The 18,855-nt window shown below is 34.0% G+C and overlaps 1 protein-coding gene across 1 annotated transcript in view; it reads left to right on the top strand.

Moving 5' to 3' along the window:
- The window catches only part of ftz-f1 (ftz transcription factor 1), a 291,635-nt gene extending 274,612 nt beyond the window's left edge, over positions 1–17,023 (top strand). Inside the window, exons 6-9 of the mRNA XM_089649854.1 lie at positions 2,884–3,142; positions 4,584–4,684; positions 8,061–8,215; positions 9,682–17,023. Coding sequence (XP_089505980.1) covers positions 2,884–3,142; positions 4,584–4,684; positions 8,061–8,207 — 507 coding nt within the window. The 3' untranslated portion in view covers positions 8,208–8,215; positions 9,682–17,023. The remainder of the gene's footprint in view (positions 1–2,883; positions 3,143–4,583; positions 4,685–8,060; positions 8,216–9,681) is intronic.
- The last annotated feature ends 1,832 nt before the right edge of the window (positions 17,024–18,855 follow it).

Raw genomic sequence — 18,855 nt, 5'->3', positions numbered from 1 at the left:
CATTTTGGCGGCAAATCAAAAAGTGGCACATTTTAAATCGTTATAGAAAATGTAACTATCAACGTAATAATAAAATTATGATGCCTTCATTAGGTGTAGTAATTTTTTTCTTAAGTATAAAATAAATAAATGTCCACAACTTTGTGAATGATTAGTCCATACAAACTTATCTTGGTTAAATTCCTCGACTGCGGTTCCACTTGTATTGTGCTTTATTCCTTTTCGATCCGGATACCCTTTTTCGTTTGAACTCGGTGTAGAAAGTAACACACGCTGCGAGGCACACGTGTCAAGGCCAGCACATGTCCATCACTTGGTACATAATTTATAGGATGCCAATACGAAAGAGTTTATTTTAAAACTACGTCTCAATCGACTGAAAATCGATACCGGCAAGTCTACTCTTTCTGTTGATGATTATTCTCTCTGCATGTTGCGCAGATAGTCAAAAACTTTTTTCCGCAATTATTCATGTCGCATATTTTTGCCGTGTGGATATAATTATTTTCTGACAAATGTTAGAAACAAAGATCTTACCACGTACATTTTCGTAAAAAGATGCAGTCAGTAAGTCTCTTTTTTCTTTGCGCTTATGCCATCTTTCATCATTAGAGTTACCGAGATGCTCCGGTCCGCTTAGCGACGAACCATCCTATTTATCCGTAATTGGAAATCTCTGCCATTGGCCGTCAACTTTCACCATAGAGTTCATTATCAAACGTAATACTAAGAAAAGTAGTCCGTTTCGACTCAACGCTCTCGGCTCTGTAATCTGTAACTAAATTACGAGAAGTGTAACTGACGGTAATCCCCTCACTTTCCATTTTCTCAAATGCTTCAAATATTTCTTTGTTTGTCATTCTGATGAAACTTTTAAATTTACCTACTGACTCTAAAACACATTCCTTATATAATAGAACGCTGTGTTCATTATTCGCCATAGTTACCGCAGTTCTCGGGTGTGTGCGTTGGGTGTACGAGTGTCAGTACGACACCGCTAACAAAGACTGCACCTAAATTGCTGTTTGCAGTTTCACGTCCTTATTTTCGGATTATCTTTGCGTTTACTCGCCCGCCAGATGACGGCAACTTTTGTCGATACACGAAGTAGTGATTTAAGACCAATCTATAACTACACAAAACGTTGTGACTTTTATCATACTGCTTGGCAATTTTCGTACTTCGAAACTTAACTATTTAGTTCGTGTTTTGAAAAATGTAATCACACATATTAATGATTAAAATTACCGTAAAGTAGTAATACTAATTAATTATCCTGACGAAGAAGCCATTGATTTTTGAAACATAATAATTAAATGTGGTGTAAACAAAGTGTTTCAATTATATATATATATAGTTACACAGGATTTGAATGAAGCTCACTCCATCTAAAATTGGAAGTTATGAAAGGGGAGATGCTAGGTTTGTACCTAGTTCTACCATTTACGTCTACATCGTGCGTTGTATTCGTCCTCGTGGGGGTGAAATACCGCACCAGTTGGCGCGCCAAGCAGAAACGCACTTGTCGTCCTTGGCTCGCCTCCGAAACTGAGGGGAATAAGGTTACCCTTTCTAGGCGGTCGCCCGAATGTCTTGACATCGTTTGATAGTAATAATTGATAGACGGATCCGTGCCGTGACTTCCCGTTGCGGTGTTGGCGTCCCCCTCTAGCGCTGGCCGCGTGCACTTGACACGCTGACAGTGGCCCAGTACTTGACACTGACACCGGCCGGAGAAAGTCGGAGAAATTCGAGCAACCAACTCAACAGATATAGGCAGCCATTGAGAGCGTATTACCTACCTATTACGTACACGAGAGGTGACGTAATGCAGCGTGGCGGCGTAATGACGGACTAGTCTTGTCTAATTCTTTGTACAGTCTGCATAATTGTTAGTGCCTGCTTCTGACGAACCGGATCCCAAAAACTTCTCCCGAAATAGAACGAGGAAGGCGCTAAAGAATTTTTGATATAAACGAAAAAAATTCGAAATAGTCATTTTGTAATTTCCTCAGTTACTTACTAGATTCTTATTGGAAAACTGTATTTAAAATTTATCAAAATACTAGCCCCATTAAAAATCGCGTGTTATTAAATTCCAATTTCCAAAAAAGACAATTATAAAAATTATTTTCATTTAAAATATTATATCACAGGTTCTTCAGTGCGTGTCTGAATTTTTTCAAAGGAACAGCTCCAATTTTGAAAATAATTTATTAAATTCAAAGCAAATCCGAATTCTGTATATAATTAAGCCGGAGTTGCGGACAACCGAAATTAGTATTTTTAATTGCCTGCCCTCAGTAAAAGTTGGAAGTAGGTACCTACGAAACCCTATTCCGGCATTGTTGTGAGCATATCTTACCATTTTTTATTAAAACACAAATAACATTGTTTACATCACTTTATTTCGATACAAAATCTCAACATGTTTCATGAACCAAGTTCACTTCATCAGGAGCACAGTCCTGATGAAGTGAACTTGGTTCATGAAACATGTTGAGATTTTGTATCGAAATAAAGTGATGTAAACAATGTTATTTGTGTTTTAATAAAAAATAAATAATGCCATCACAAAGTGAAAAGCAGTTAGAAGAAGTTTTCTTCGAAAAATTATATCTTACCATTTCATTTATGGTAATTGCATTATTTTTAATTTATTTTTTTACTTAATAATACAACCTTCAGGAACAAAAAATATAGTTACATCAAAACTCAATGGTAACAAAAAATAAAATAAAATTGTACAATATTTGCCAATTGCTATGATTCAGTTAGTATGTTGATTATATTGATAACAATAATGTTTGCAACCTTATTGCCAATTGCACCGATTATTGCAGTGAGGTTGATTGCATTGTTTGATGTTTCTTTTTCCGCCAGGTGGATGACCAGATGAAGCTCCTCCAGCACTCATGGTCAGACATGCTGGTCCTGGACCACCTGCACCAGCGGATGCACAACGGCCTCCCCGACGAGACTACACTCCACAACGGCCAGAAGTTCGATTTGCTCTGCCTCGGCCTGTTGGGCGTCCCGTCGCTAGCCGAACACTTCAACGAGCTGCAGAACAAACTCGCTGAGCTCAAGTTCGATGTGTCGGACTATATATGTGTCAAATTCCTCCTCCTCCTTAACCCAGGTAACTATCTTTACTTTATGATCACTTTATAAGACATTTTTAACAATTCTAAATTATTTTTAAATACCGACTCTTAACAGAAATAGAAATTATTCAATAGCCGGCTTGAAGATTTTTATCTAGAATAATAAATTCACAAAAGGATGTTAAGCCATAATTATGAGAAGTATATTTAGAAATTTTTCCTTTATGTACAGGAAGAAATAGACATTTTGATAAATCAAATCATAAAGTCTTTATTAAATACTCCTTTGCGAGTTATGTTGTTTTTTGTAAAATGCTAGTAACTCCAATATCTGAACTGTAGCCAATACACACGTCAAAATAAATGTGGCATCAAAGCATTTCATAGTCGCGGTTAAAAGGACAGATTAAATGAGACAACCTTAACTACCTTCCATTTTGGAAGATTTGATGTATAGGCACTTTGAGAACTCATCTAATAACATTGAAAAATCATCTTGATTATGTGACATCTGATGAACGTTGTGCAGCACACGTCACTGCTTTCACATAGTTTATCCCAATTGTATTTAAAAAATCTTCATTTGTGATCATGGCTTTGGCAGTTTGAGTAATCAGTCTAACAGTGAAACTAAGGACAGGTTGTTTCGGAGAATTTGAACAATTCATCAAATTTCAACGTTCATTTTCGGGTTCTGTGAAAGATTTATTCAAGTTCTGTTTTTATATCATAGTAGGCTAGTTGCTTGACAAAACTGAAATAAAAACAGAACTAGAAAAAATCTTTCACAGATCTTGAAAATGAAGGTTGAAATTTGATGAATTGTTCAGATTCTCCGAAACAACCCGTCCTAACACTGCACAGATTTGAATGATACATATATTTCTAATCAACTTATATTATATTTTGATGCTCTCTTCTCTTCGTGCTGTTTTGATATATGGAATACAAATGTCGTGATAAAACTTAGATCATTGATTGTGCGCTTTTTTTTTAACATTAGCTCCACACAGTACCCTGGGGAATTTTTTTTCCCTCAGGGCTTATGCCATCTTTGGGGATGCTGTATGTAGGGTCTGAGTGAATTCATTCAACCACTGCGGAAAAAGGTGATTAGAAATGGTCTGAAATGGTGGAAGGTGGTCGAGAAAGACCGGCTTGAGAGGTCAAAAAGTTCCCCTCAATCAGTCACTACCAATTCGGCCCGCCACACAATAAGTTAACAAACGCATCCGCCGCCAAGACCTAGACAAACCTCACTCCATGAACCCGGGCACCCCTGCTAAGTCACCAAATGTGGCGAATCATTTGGGTTGATCTATGGCAGGGGTGTTGGTTATCCGATAAATGGTACCCGGGGCGGGGCGCGGTACCCATACCCGCTTTCCAAATTGTTTCTAGCAATTTTATCTTACCTTCTTACCCCGTATAAAATATTATTGTAAAAAACTGACTTTCTTTCCTGATGTATTCCAGATGTCAGGGGGATAACAAATAGAAAATGCGTCCAGGAAGGTTACGAGACTGTCCAGGCCGCTCTGCTGGACTACACACTGACCTGCTACCCATCCATTCAGGTAAGCTGCCCGTTCGGAATCACTTATATTAATGAATTAATTCATTATTCAGTCATTCATTCATTCTATCAGATCGGGACAATCTCGTTGCACTGACACCTAACTGGAGCCACTGACTGATATGTACATTCCTATTCAAGTTCCATTACGTGCTGGTTGACTGTGTCACAATTCGAGTTTAATGCTCCAAGAATTCAATTGAGCAGATGTCGAATTGATGTATCGTAACAGCACTTATTGTTCTGCTGGTAAATTTTTTTTCTGCCTTATTTTCTGATTAAATTGCTTTAAAATTGAAAGTGTTGGTTTATGGCCCAATAAATATTTGAATTCCCCTCTAATAATAATTTTTTTAGAAGTTCATAATATGTACTTGTCTAAAATGTTCAGTTTCTACTTTTCTGTCGTTTTAGCACTATGATAATAGAGTATCACTCAAAAATTAAAAAAGTAATCCTGCAAATAATACTGCAAATCATGTAAAATACTGTCTACAAGATCCCTTATTGTTGAAAATGATATCGCTTAGGTCAGTGGTTCTTAACCTTTTTGGCTGGCGACCCAAGGTACGAATATATTTGAAGTACGCGACCCTAATCTAATTTTTTATTTTTTTTCCATTGACAGGTTATGTAATTTTATACTATAAAATTTATACGATGTATTGGTAAAATTAGAAATAAACAAATTTATTTAAATGTTCTGTATTAAAATCAGACCAGCATTAAAACAGTTAAAAAATTTACAGCAAAATAATCAGTGACTACCCTGGTGTTGTATTTTTGAACAAAGATCATGTATACGTGGAGTTATGTTTATAGAAAGTGCACACCGCATGTCATGCTGAGGATCCAACCTATTCCTGTACTTATTCTTCATAACAGCGAGGCATGAAAATCCTGCTTCACATAAATAAGTAGTTGGGAAAGGTAGCAGGGCTTTTTCAGCTTCATTGCTCAGAACAGGCTTCCCAGATAATTGTGCCCAAAATTTTGTGAGACTCGTTCTGGCAAATCTCTCTTTTAAAAGTGCATCACCTTGCATTTCGAGCAATTCTTCTTGTAATCCAGCTGAATCGTTTTCAACGCCCATTACATCTATATGGACACTTTGTGGAATATATCTTTCCATTTCATTTTCAAGTCTTCTCAAATGTTCTAAAGAAATAGGCATGGTCTCCACGAAAATACGGTTGCCATTAAGATTAAGATCTTCCAAAAACAAGTTTAATGTTGGAAACGCTGCCAATTGACATTGAGCAATTTTATTTTGCCAAAGTTTTGTTTTGTTTTTAAAAACAGTAATTTTTTCATAAATGTCTACTACAGTGCGATTTTGACCTTGCATTTCTGTGTTCAACTGATTCAAGTGGTGGAAAATATCACCCAAATATGCCAATTTAGCCATCCATTTGTTGTCACTGAAGCGATCAGCACATTCGTGTCTTTTATCTGTCAAAAATATTTCTATTTCTGTTTTAAGAGAAAGAACTCTAGCTAGAATCTTTCCGCGGGATAGCCAGCGAATATCCGAATGGTATAATAAATTCTGGTGTTCTGAACCCATTTCTTCGCACATCAGTCGAAATATCCGAGAGTTCATAGCGCGTGCCTTTATGAAATTTATAATTTGTATTACGTCCTGTAACACCTGATGTAGATCTGGCTGCATATCACGTGTAGCCAAGTTTTCTCGATGTAAAAAGCAGTGTATTAAAACAACCTCTGGATTTCGTTCCTTGACTTTGGCACAAAACCCGATGCGACTCCCTATCATTGCCGGTGCTCCATCTGTACAGACTGCGAGACAATTGTCCCACAGTAATTGGTGTTCCACAAAGAACTTGTCTATTAAAAGAAATATATCAGCCCCAGTTGTAGTTTCAGAGAGCTTTTCACAAAGCAGGAACTCTTCATTGAAATTTTGTGGAGTTCTGTATCTTACGTACACCAACAGCTGTGGGAAATCTTCAATATCAACTGATTCGTCGATTTGAATTGAAAATTTGATGGCTTTTTTGAGATTAAAACAGAACTAACATGTCGCGATTGTGAACAATAGATGTGCTTGTTCTGAGAGTAGTAATAATTGTGACTATACTAGTTTAGTGACATCGATCGGGATATCAATACGCGATTTCCGCGACCCAACCCAAAACCTCTCGCGACCCAAATTTGGGTCGCGACCCGAGGTTAAGAATCGCTGGCTTAGGTAATCGTTCCTCTATTCATGTTTCATGTGTTTCAAAATACACTTCCATGATTTGTTATCGTATCAATTCAATTTCAGTGCCAGTAAATAAGTACCTAGCATAATTTGCGATACATTTGAATTATATGCTTAACACTAGGTGTAACCTGTTCTAATATAGGTGAAGTAAATATTTCAGTGCAGTGTTATTGATATATTACGTAGTGTTAAATTTAAATATATCTGCATAGAAAAATTGGTAGTAAAAGTAAAAAAAAAGTAGTAAAAGAAGAAGAAAAGCAAAAATATCAATGCTCAAGAATCTACATAGATTTAGACCAGAGGTTCCCAAACTTTTTTGCCCCGTAGACCACTTGCCAAATATATTTTTTTCCGTAGACCCCCTGCCTGCCGAATATTGAATTTTCCTAAAACTTTTAACGTCCCATGTGATAATCATTTCTATTTTTCGTAAGAAGATTCCCTTCCCTTGCCTGCCCTACAACCGGGTGGCGGTATAGTTCCTCTGTCTTTACATTGTGTAGACAGGGGCGCCCTTGTGAGGTATTACAACGGGAATTTCTTTCTGTAGCTGGCCCTACAGAACTGCCCCTTAAGTTCTTTGTTAGTGCTTATTCCGATCAGTTCTTTTTGTCATACGATATCCGATTCTTCAACATTCCACTTACATAGTCAAAATGTCCTCAAACTTAGTTTTGAAGTCTGTGTGACCTACATTTAAATGTTGAACGTCATTATTACCCTAGACGTTTTTCAAAAACAAGTTGGGAATCTAGGAAAATTCGCGGCTTCCGATGTGCAATGTTTTGCTTTAATATATTAATATTGACGAGAAAAGGAACGTATAATTTTATTTATATACCTCAATAAACAACTTTACGAAATATAAAAATACAAATATCAAATAAGTAATTCCTCAGTGTAAACTGTGAACATAAACTGTGTTATTTGTGTTAGGTGTATTGTGTCATTTACGGAACTCCTAAATGTTGATTTAAGGTAAATGGGGGTCCGCTCGTATGTACCCCATTTGAATCTCGTGGACCCCCAAATTTTTTTCTTGCTGACATAGACCCCCAGCAAGCCGATATCGACCCATGGGGGTCTATATAGACCACTTTGGGAACCTCTGATTTAAAGTAACAAAGTGATATTTGTTTTCCAGGACAAATTTAGCAAACTCATAGTGGTGGTACCAGAAATTCACGCGCTGGCGGCGCGAGGCGAAGAGCACTTGTATGGTCGACACTGTGCGGGGCAGGCGCCCACACAGACGCTCCTCATGGAAATGCTGCACGCTAAGCGCAAGTAAATTTAGAGGTAAGAAACAAAAAAAATCATATCCCCTCTCTACTAGAACTAGGGAACTGAAATCTTAAATTGTTAGCTCCTTCAGCTTTGATTATACTCGGAAAATATTGTGGTTTTTCTTTTAAACTCCTGATTAGAAGTGAGTCGTTCGCGAATGACTCGGCTCAGTGAACCGGCTCTCCATACTGATCCGCAAGATCCGGTTCCTAAAAACCACTCTTCGCTGTTTGCGCATCTTTACGAACGAGTGAGCTGATGAGCCGAGTCGTTCGAGAACGAGATCAGGTGAGCTGTTGACCTGTGGCAGACCGGTTAACCGGTGATTGTTCAACTGCTCTCACAGCTCGTGGGTCACTACTGATCCGGATTGATAATATAGGGATTCATAGCATGCATTCACACTTCCGTCGCACGCATACAATGGCGACGTGTTTATTAATAAAGTAGGTAGGTATTCAACTACCTACATACAAATCTTATGATTTTAGTATTCATTTAAAATAAAATCTATGTTTTTGGACTCGAGGTCTCGGTGATGCGATGTCTAGGAAAATTCCTGAGATTTAGGGATGAAAAATATTTTTTAGGGATAAGCCAAAAATGTAGAGAAATTGAGAAATATTAACGAAATTAAGTCAAATTCGGGGAAAATTTTGAAGAGGAATTTTCTAGCCAACCTCCTGCCCCCGATAATATTAAATATTGTGGGGAATTAATTTTCTTCGAAATTTTTCCCCACGAATTTGAAAGAACCGTTGTTCAATTGAGCCGGTTCACCGAACCGGATCTTTTCGGAGAGCTGGAACTGGTGATCGGACTGTTTAAACTGAACCACTTTGCCCACTGCTACTCCTGATTCATTTTCATGTACCATTATTATTTATTCGCACACACTGTGTGAGTCTGAAGACTACTTGCTATCTTAACACTGAAGCTATTATTAATAATAATTATCATTGGATAACTTGTATAGCGCTGTTTTGTGAAAAATCACCTCAAGGGCGCTGATAGATGTATTTGATTAGATCTACCAGGACATGAAGTCATTTCTACCAAAATATAAACATTTGAAAAACATTAAAATATTGTATTGGCATTTCTTTTAAATGATAAATGATCGCACCAACTCTCCTCAAATTAATATAATTATAATACACTAATACATACAACAAATCTGTATGATGAAGGATTTTACTGAAATGGTAGGACAAAAGCTCAGTTCTCTTTGATTATGTCAAATTAAACATCACTCCGATACTTTATTATAGCTAATTATTAATTAATTATTCGGTTAAGACCTTGTATTTTTTTTAATTATATTATTAATCAGGTCACCGAATAAATTTGTTAATTCATCACATTCCATATTGAAAAAAAAATTGTACTCACAAATAGAAATTGGACTCATCTAAATGGTACATAAATAACAAATAATATTGATTGTTGAATAATAATGAATATGTTTTTATTTCCAGGTTCGAATCGTCTTGTGTAATGGAATTCAGAATCCGGAGTTAAAAGTGGGTTAAATTACTTAAAATATGTTGATTTTTCAACATTAAATGTAAGTGGATCTCTGATAAGTAAATTGATATTGAAAGCTTTATATAGCGGCGATTTGTTGAACTCGAGTGTGCTAGTAGTGACTACCATTAATTATGGTGATATAAGATGTTTAGTAGTGAATAGAGCACTGCTGTGACTACACCTTTATTATAAATGTTATATTTTCTGCAACCACATAACTTAATGTAAAACAGAATACATATTGTTGTTGTCTTGATGTTACCATATATATCACAGATTTCTGACGGCGCAAGTTATGGATCGGAGTGTTCAGCATTTATAAGAGAGTACATTTAATGAAATGGTTTTGTGTTAAATACATATTGACATTGTGAAAATTTTATATTGTTGAACTGGAGAAAATTGTTCAGTACCGTGATGTTGTTGACCGAGTGTCAATTTGCCTGTCAGTCAGTTACCGTTAGTTCAAACTGGAGAGATATATGTTAATAGATGTCTATGCTATACTGAATATTATAACTTTGTTGTCCGGTTAATATTAATGATTAATTGATAAGAATATTGAAGAATTTGCGACATGTAATTAATAAAGATCAATTAATAGGTGTTGTCTATCCTGTATGGAATACCAAATCATTTGTGAAGATAATTATGTAAGATCAAATGATGTATCTTATTTTACAATACCTATGAGATCAATAAGGGCTTTTCCCCGTCTGTGGGCCTAGATACTCCCATTGACAAATATTCACAATTTCAATTTCAACACATCACTTGCCTACTGTGGGCTTAAATTAATATTTGGCAACACTGTACGAATAAGGTTGGCGGTACAACTGCAGCCAAACCGTTTTATTGTGATATATTTAGAGCACTCTATTAATAATTCTATCAGGATGGAGGACACCACAAATTCTAAATATTACACAATATTAATATTCAAAAATCCATCTCACTATTTCTACTTTATGAAATCCATTGTAAATTATTATGTATACCTTAAAGCGGTGTTTTCCAAACTTTTTTCCCGTGGCCAGACTGTTTTTATACTTCTCATTTAGACCCAATATTTTTTTATCGCCTGCACAAAAGTGTTGCTATTTAGTGTCAACCGACAAAATGCTGTCATTTTTATCATTCTGAAATGATAAATAAATATTAGACGTACATCGGAACAAAAACCACCACAAGTGAAAAAATTCATTATCTAAGATCAAACTTCATAATGCTGTTGTTTTAATCATGCCGATAATATTAGACACATAATATCTCAACACAAATGCGCCACATTTGAAAAAATTTCCATTTTTGAGATCAAACTATAAAATGTTGTCATTTTTACAATTCTGACATTAGAAAGAATGTGTAAAAAAGGTTGTGATTTTGGATGGCTGATTTTAACATTAAAGATGGAGGAAAGTATGTATGTAGCAAAACTCTTTAGTATTTGTCAAACAGAAGGAAACACCAATATTATGATCATAGCACTCAAATCAAATTTAATCAACGTTATTAACCACTGATCAGATAATCCCACAAAGCGTGATCAAAACCTATTTTAAAGAAAACTGATGTAGCCAATTTTCATACATAACCAATTTACCTTCTGACTTCTTGGCCACAGACAGGCCATTGCGATCGATTACTCGTTCATGAAAGAATTTTGATATTTGAAAGAAAATGTTTAAATTTGACTAGAAGTAATGAAATATTTAGCTTTTTTAGAACACTCTTACACGCCCATAAAACACATTGATTGGTTTTTCTCATCAGTGGTTGAGTTAAATATATTTAAATGTCATTGGAGTGCTCATAAAAATATTCCAATAAAGAAAAATTTTCTTCTTACAAAAATGCAAAGAAAGCAATCTATTCAAGCGGTATTATAAGTGTCGTGTATGTTGATAACAAAAAACTTTTAGAGAAAGGTCCGTGTCGATTAATTGATTTAAGGTTATCTATTTGTATCGCTGATTTTTGTGAAAAAATTTAATTGCAAGGTTTTTTTTTCTTTCAATTTGGGAATGCTGCCTTGGAAGTTTTTTTAATTTGTTCAATGAAATCAATTATTTTTGTATCTTTTTATGCCCTCAACGTAAAATGTAAGTTTTTTACAAACTGGTTGAATTTCGATGATCGAAGCAAGAATGTTTAAAATTAAAAATTGTAAATATGTGTAAACAAATATATATGTATTATAAATATTCCTCTCCTCCTTTTACTTAAAAATACCCTACACAGCATCCCTCAAGATGACAAAGGCCTTGGGGTAAATTATTTTCCTTAAGGTCTCCTGTGCAGAGTTAATATATTTTTTTTTAAATAACCCTGTTTATACATTTTGGTGCACCGCACTTAAGGAACATAAAGTGTCATGACGATATATCGATCGGTATACCCTACCTAAAGGGTTAATAGAAATCACGGGTGCAACGAAGATATGTTCAAAAAAGAACTTTTATAGATCGGGGTATGTCTCGATTAATTGATTCAATGTTATTTATTTGTATCGTTGATTTTGTGAAAAAATTAAAATGTCCAAGTTTTTCATTCGTGTCTGGTATTTACCGGGTCGTGACAAACACAATTTGGGAAATGCTGCCTTGAAGGGTTTCTATTTGTTGGATGAAATCAATTATTTTTGTATCTTTCGATGCCCTCAACGTAAAATGTAAGTTTTGTACACACTGGTTGAATTTCGACGATCGAAGCAAGAATGCTTAGAGTTAAAAATTGTAAATATGTGTAAACAAATATATGTGTATTATAAATATTGCATATTATCAAAATCTTTATTTTTACATCAGAAATTTTATCTCATAAATTGTTTACATCAGTTTTTTTTATAATGGTTGGCACGGCTGATTCCTATGGTAGGCAAAGTTTAAAAGAAACGTTAAATTATCAAAGAAATATATAAAGCATACCTTGTATTTTATAAAGTTTACAAATTGTTTTAATATGAAATTGTTTGGTTTTGTTTTTTGAGATTTGTTTAGTAACAGTTATGTACAATAAATGTCACTTACCTACTTTCTCATCTCACCTGCCACAAAAGTGTATTGCTAAAAACAATATGAAAAATTTAAAATATGGCACATCCATTTTATTTGAACCACTCTTAACTTATCAGTTCCTGATAATTTTCTAACGTTTTGTAATATCCTTTTAATGTATGTACTTGTGAAAAATATTTTTTGATAATCTTAATGTTTTTGTTGGTTTTTTGATTCTCATTTTTTGTATAAATGTGTGCATATAATATTATAATGAAATCGACATCGGTACTGCTGGGTGTTAGTTATCTTAATAAATGAACAATTGAATTTTCGGTGGACGATAAAAGTGATTTTCTTGTACAAACAAGCTTAATTATTGTGATAATTGCTGGTAAATTAATTAAGCCCCTTCTAAATCCCGAAATCAAATCCTTTTTATTTTTGGGAACTGAGTGCAATTTCCACAAGCTATTAACAATATTGTTATGAGCGGTAATGAGCTAAGTGTTCGTTGGACACTTACAAAACATCTTAACTTAATTGCCAAAGTTCATTTGCCAAAGCTAACTAATTCAGGTCAAGAAATCAGAATTGTTTAATGACAAGTGATTTTATTTTAAAATTTCATCTGTTGATTTTTGTAAGCACAGTCCACTTTTTAATGATATTTTGACATCCAGTATTCTTATAAGGAGTTATATGTATGTATATGTAAATTATAATATGTAAACACAAACTTACACATACACTGACATGTAATTTCAAGGTTAGATAAGATTTATTTAATGTTTATAATAAGATTTAATGTGACATAAGAAATTGTAGTTAGTATAAGACCACAACATCTTTGTTCAATTATAGTTTTATTGTTGTTTATTCATAGGTTTGGTTTTAGTAATTACCTTTGTTCTTCGAATAAATTTTGCTTTATTATCAAAAAAGCTAGCATGTAACATGCCACTTTTTTCGTTTGTACGATAACTAAATATTTTTTAAGTTTATTAAGTGAAATAGTTGTCTTTGGAAGAATGATGAAACATTCCAACTGGGATTAATGGGCATATCTTATTATCATGTAATTTCTATCTTGTGCAAAAATAACCTAATTCGTCTCATAATACGGAAAGATAAATCACTCACAAAAATCATTAATAAATCTTTTGCCTGAATGTTTAATGCTACTGGTAATCCAGTTTATTTTTTAAAAAATCAGCTTCCAATAGCTGAGATGTTGTGAATGTCTAATAAACGTTATTAACGTGTGCGTATAAATGAAAGATCTCTTAGAGTTTTATTATTCTTTATTTGCAATTTCATTTTAAAAGTGAAACTTGCAGAGTTGTAATTATTAACCCCAAAAAATCACTTTCTGGTACCCATTTTGTAGTGACAAATTTGAATCACTTCACCTACCTTCAATGTTTCAATTATTTCTTTCACAACATCATTATTTAGTATAAATAACTCACATCACTTAAACATTCCAAATGATGAAATGATTCTGAAACTGGGTATAAATCACATACAATGTGTGAGTTGCAGTACTTAACTAAAGTTCAGAGTGTCAGCAACTCTGTTACGGAAAACATGTTTTGTTTCATGCATTTTGTGGGTAGTATAAATTAAGAATAACACTGTTTTAACTTCTTACTTACGAATGTATGTTTTAATGTTTAGTGATAAGTTATTAACTTTAATAATTCACCGAGCAAAGGTTTTGTGGTCGTCGGTACTACCTAATTGTGTTATTGGTTAATAGTTTTGCTTTAGTTATGGCTAGCATTAAGGCAGTGAGATCTGTCTGATGTACTCCCTCCACCCGTTCCGTGCACTTTTCTTCAGCTCTGCACATTAACATGAATGTTGGTGTTCGCAAATTCTATAAATATTATACCTACACCTAGTTTATATGCATAACTTTATTTTTTGCTTGTAAGTTGTAAATATGAAAAAAAGAAAAATGTGATTGTTAACTATTTTATATTTACAATGTCCAATGTTAATGCAAAATATTATAGTGGTATTGATTACCTTAGAATTGCTTTGGAGTTTCTTTTCTTCAGACCGAACTGTTAGAAGATGACAACAATGGACATAGAACATATTTTTGTAAAACCTTTTTTTAACAGTTCTTGAAATTATTGCCTAGATTGTTACTTTATTGATCATAAACATGTAGATAATAAATATGGTGTCCTCAAACAAAACTCTTTTTTCACTCCCAATAATATAAGATCATAATCTTTCTGTCCCATAAGTTTAGTAACACGGTTCACTCTAGAAAATTAATCTTTTTCTTATTTCAAATCATATTTTATTAAATTCACCATAGCCAATTATCTAGTTAAAAGGCTCTCATAGTCTTGTGCTTTTCTAAGAATCGAATCATTTCATTTAGCAATTTAGTTTTACATATTTTATTTCAATTAACATTTTTATTTATTGTTTTATGAATGCGTCAGTAGATCAGAAGTATTTCGAGGCAAATCATTTTAAAGAGGACACTTTGAATGTATTTCTGCACACTGATAACATAGAAGTTACAAAAAAAATTTGGAACATTTGCCCCACAGTTCCCTCTTATCTTGCCCAAAGATACCGGGTCTGTACCGAAGTTTATCAATTTCATTTAAATCTGGACTCGCTATTCAATTCGACGATGTTCTTTTTGCATTCTTTTGTCTCTTTTTTCAGCTTTTTATCAAACATGAAATTATTAATAAATAATATTATTTTTTGATCCCTCTGGTACATCACTACACAAGCAAGGGTATCTTTAAAATGTTTTACCGTAATATTTGCTTTTAAATCAATTTCGAGAAATTTTAGTTACCTTGCCTTTACTTGCAATAATAATTAAAACGTCTTCTTACTGTAACCACGACAGCCCTATTAAAACTTTCTTTAATTATACCTGTGAAACTATCTCTATGGGATAAACAAATTTTGTTTTTTGGTATCACATCTTTGATGTTATAATGATATGTTAAATTACAATCCACATTATTATTACTTTACCGATTAATAGAAATTTGTTAATATTCTTCTTTAACCTCTCAGCGAGTGAGTTTATCCCAACTTAAGTGTTTGAGGGGAGTGAGTTTTTTTTTAATATAATTTCAAAAATTAACTAATACAATCTTATATTGTGAATAAAATCCATGCGAATAAACCTAATAAAAATGATGCATGTTTTAGTAATCGTCGACAGTCAGTTTTGCAACACAAATCCGTATATTTTTTTAAGCTAAATAATTCATTTGAATTTTGACCACGTCTATACTCCTTTAGGACTTTTTCATTTGGCGAATCGTTTCGGCCATACTCTCAGAGAGGTTATCGTTTGTATAAACCGATCATATAATTTTAAAGAATATTTTTTATTTTTTTATCGGTGACAAATTTATGAATCAAAGAATAATTCCATTATGAATATAAATGAACAGAGTTTCTTTAATACTTGTATTTCTGTAATCAACTGTGGACTTTTGGTTATGACAAAGTGCAATAATTAAATAGATCTAGCTCCACACAACCAGAGAGTTATTTCACTGCAAATAAAGGTACCACCACTATAGTGTTGTCTTTTTTTGCGTTATATGAAATTATTATTTCATAGTTTATTTTTTAACTGTAAATAACCTTAGTTTAATTTATAAATATATATACAAACATATATATATATATATTTTATTAACGAAATCAAATGTTGCAGTCACCTAAAAACTGACAACATTTTCAAAAACTCTTCATATTCATAAAGTTGGATATAAGTTTACACATTTACATCCTGATTTTGTTGAAAACCTTAAAACTTTTGTAAATATTTTGATAAGCACTTCATATTATAAAGTTAATGTGAAAATATTTTTGTGTGATTTGACATGAGTCGCTAACAAGTCAAACATTTAGAAAAGGATGGTTTTGAAACCATGTTTATGTTTTATTTGTCACAACATATCTTACAAGTTTCAAATTGAATGGAGCCAAGGTAACGCATCGCACCTTTAACAGTTCATTTTGTATCGAAGAATACCAAATCATGAATTATTTGCATTCAGTACTATATAATAATAACAGACCATTTTTTGGGTACACCTACCTATGCATATTTGAAATAATTATTTATTTCTTAAAAATTTATTTATTTTACAATTTGGAAAGATGTGTGGGTTGATTTGACATAATGTGCTGAGAACCATTACCCTCCTTAGGACAACTCAGTGGCCATGCCTTCATTATAACATGTGTAAGCAAACATACATAGAAATAAATCATGTTCATTTAAGTATTTCTTGTTTTTTCTCACCTCTGTCTATCCAACTTTCCTGAATCCCATAAACCATACACATAATCCTAAGGGCCCGTTCCCACTTCCGTTTTAAAAACGGAGGCGGGTCCCGTTTTAAAAACGGATGCCCTAGTGGCTGTAGTGGATGTATGGAGCTGTTCACACTTGTCCGACACGATTTGAAAACGGATCCGACATTTTTTGTCGGATGGATCGCCAGCGCAGCGCGTCCGTTTTCAAATCGTGTCGGAACACGCTCGCTCATAGTGTTGTATGGAGCTGTTCACACTTGTCGTCTAGTCGTTCCGGCAGAGTCCCCGCCACACCCCGACCCCTCCCCGCCCGCTCCCTGTCGCAAGGAAGCAGGCACGCTGCGTGCTTGTATTTGGTTATTTTGTTAAGTAAATAAATCAAAACTACAATAATGGATAAGGAAATAAATCCCGAAAATTTAATACCACTGGTCGAAGAAAGAGTATAGTAATATTTTATTTTTAAATAAATAAAAACAAAACACTTGGTGTACACAACTTTTGTATATCAAAATTTATATTTTAATTTTTTAAAGGTAACTTTTTTTTTAAATTTTAAAGCTTTAATGAGATGCACGATGCACGGAAGAGCGTATTAGTTTAATAAACACATAAAAAAAAATATTTGAGTTGTTATTGTTTTCTTACTTTAAAATATCGATAGCCTTTCTTCAGGACAAATGCACTCTCTCAATTTTGTATTTTGAAATGTTAAGCTCTCTGAAACTCATTCCAGTAGATGGTTAAAGGAAGTGATAGACATTCCCTTAAGCCATTAAGCGCCCTTGAGGTGATTTTCTCACAGTGAAAACGGCGCTATATAAATAATCCAATCATTATTATTCTAAAATAATTAAAGAACTTTAGTTCATCACTTCTCAACTCACCAATTAACACTTGGAAAATTCCTACAGAAAATCATTCGGCTATGATTGGGTGTACCCAAAATTTTCTTTTTACTTTTTTCCTTCTTTTTAATAAGTACCACATGACAACAAGAGCTTCATCGTCGTCCATTGCGCACCATTACTGAAGAATGAGCAAATAACATGTTTTTGTTGAATCGACAATTATTTTTTTTCGTAGAGTATGGTTTGTTTTTGAAACGGGGCCCGCCTCCGATTTGAAAACGGAAGTGGGAACGGGCCCTTATACCTTGGCGAGACTTTTCGCGAATTGAGTGAACCAGAGTAAATTCCCTTTACTAAAAAATTAAAATATTATTCGTATTTTAGTGGCTGCGCTTCTTATTAGGGCTTGTGTCCTTTGGCAAAAGAACCCGTTGACCCAGCAACGGTCTTATAATAATAATATCTGCTTATTCTAGAATGTATGCCGTGGTAGTGCAATGCAATACATTCCGTATTTTGAAATAACAAAAGAGAAATCAAACAAATAATAAGAAAAATAAATTAGACAAAGCAACAATATAGGCACAAAAAATGCATGCAAGCAGCCGTTTATGAAGGATATATGAACATCTCCAGAGGGCCATCAGGAAGGGACTCCATCTAGGCAACCATGGCAGTAAGCGACTTTTAGCTTATGCCGTTGGGATGCAAATAATTTACCCACTTTTCTGACGTATACAGCGAAGTGCAGAATGCTTTGAATATTATCATTATCATCAATAGACATTTGTACTGGAAAAGAGAAAACTCCTTGATAGCATTACTGCTCTAACAGATATCGCTTTTCTTTGACTTTCCATATCCTCGATGTCTTTCAGGTCATATGTGATAATATTCTTCTTCTTTCGTATGGTGGGGGGTCAGAGGGGGACATCTAGATCTGCGAGCC

Source organism: Hesperophylax consimilis, chromosome 31, assembly GCF_061612785.1.
Source record: "Hesperophylax consimilis isolate HC1 chromosome 31, BYU_Hcon_1.0, whole genome shotgun sequence".
NCBI classification, from domain to species: Eukaryota; Metazoa; Arthropoda; class Insecta; order Trichoptera; family Limnephilidae; genus Hesperophylax; species Hesperophylax consimilis.
Note: the sequence above shows the minus strand (reverse complement) of the source record. Positions and strands in the feature narration are given on the sequence as shown.